Source organism: Hordeum vulgare, chromosome 3H (assembly GCF_904849725.1).
Source record: "Hordeum vulgare subsp. vulgare chromosome 3H, MorexV3_pseudomolecules_assembly, whole genome shotgun sequence".
NCBI classification, from domain to species: Eukaryota; Viridiplantae; Streptophyta; class Magnoliopsida; order Poales; family Poaceae; genus Hordeum; species Hordeum vulgare.
Genome location: NC_058520.1, coordinates 587,092,777 through 587,094,251, shown reverse-complemented (window position 1 = coordinate 587,094,251; position 1,475 = coordinate 587,092,777). Strand labels below are relative to the sequence as shown.

The 1,475-nt window shown below is 56.5% G+C and overlaps 1 protein-coding gene across 1 annotated transcript; it reads right to left on the bottom strand.

The window, feature by feature from the left end:
• On the bottom strand, positions 1–919 carry LOC123440829 (E3 ubiquitin-protein ligase SIRP1-like). The gene is made up of 2 exons (XM_045117376.1): positions 779–919; positions 1–693 (listed from the first exon to the last, which is right to left on the bottom strand). Exon 2 carries the CDS (start codon positions 658–660, stop codon positions 160–162), a length of 501 nt encoding a protein of 166 aa, XP_044973311.1. The 5' UTR covers positions 661–693; positions 779–919; the 3' UTR covers positions 1–159.
• Between the last annotated feature and the right edge of the window lie 556 nt (positions 920–1,475).

Here is a 1,475-nt window from a genome sequence, read left to right as displayed (position 1 = left end):
TAAAGAAAAATGACATCTTTGCTAGCTTCTGGTTGTAGTACTGCTTGTAAAAGAGCCGCTAAACAAATATTCATATGCAGTAAGAAAGGAGAGCCATTTCGAATCTGACTAAAATCATTACTCACCATCATCGCTAATCAGATGAATCATTAGCTTAGTTCACTCACTCGATGAACCTTCCGAACGTTCTTCAGTCGCTGATGAACCTTCTTCAGTTGATGCAACCTTTTCCTCATCAGCAGCATCTTCCTCCTCAGCCGCGAGCTCCCGCTCCACCTCGTCGCCGACGTGCTCGCCGTCGGGCCGGGAGGGCATCGGGAAGCGGCACACCGGGCAGAGCCGGCTGACGTGCAGCCAGCGGAAGATGCAGCGCTGGTGGAAGGAGTGGGAGCAGCCCATCTTCCTGAGCTTCCTGCCTCCGGCCACCAGGTCCTCAAGGCAGACCGCGCAATCCAGATCCCGCACCTCCGCCGCCGGCGGCACGAGCAGGTCCGCCATGGACTTCTTGGAGGCCGGCTCTCTGCCACGCTCCGCCTCGGCGGCGGGTCGCCTGCTCAGCGTCGCCGCGCGACTCCGTACGAAGCCCCGGTTACGGTGCCACCACGCGGGGCGGACGGGGATGAGGGGGTCGTCGCCATCCCCCCTTGCCGCTGCCTCCATTACCGGATCGATCTGCTACTGCTGCTCCCGCTCCTGCTTCTCCATGGAGAAATCGGAATCCTAGCCGAGAGATAATCCGAATGGATAACAGAGAGATTAAAGGGAAGACGATCTTTACCGGATTTGCTATCCTCTCCTGGTTGGATTCATGCTGGCCTCGGCTTCCGATTCGACGGTTTGAACAGGGGACTGCCCCTGCATAGGAACCAATACCAAGGAAGGGGATGAACTCTACGCCGTGACTCGTGAGAGGGACCCGTAGCAAACCTGGTCAAATGGGCCGGTCTTAACGTGCCGGGCCGATAGCCCACATGTCTGGCCCGCCGTGGGCGTGCACGGCACGTGGCCCGCCTAGGGTCGTGCTTGGGCTGCAAGGCTGAGTGGACACGGCCTGTTTAATGTTTGTTTGTTCTTTTTAATACAATGCAATAGTTTAGTATTGGTTGCGAGCTGGTATGCCTAAGGAGACACTGTGCCGGTGCGTGTGTGATTCAGTCGGCTGTGCTGAGAAGGTCCAGTGTGGCACCTAGCCCACTTGAAGACTTTGGAGATCACCCCGCGAGCCTCTGGCTCCGTGAGGGCATTTTCTCTTTGTGAAAGGGGACCATTGTATGTCTGTCAAGCGACAGTGAGAGGCCTATCCCGCGAGGCTGCTTCTCATGAAGCCCTCCGCTTGGACAAGTTGTTCGATTCTAGCCGTACAACAACCAGTTTGTCACGTGGATGATGTGCAACGCCAACAGAGGATGTAAGGACGATCATCGGGCACCACGGAGGAATCTTTCCCCCTTGTGATGAAAGGGCAACGAGCAGAT

Excerpts from the sequence above, each read along its gene's own strand:
- LOC123440829 (XM_045117376.1), bottom strand. The coding sequence starts at position 660 with ATGGAGGCAGCGGCAAGGGGGGATGGCGACGACCCCCTCATCCCCGTC.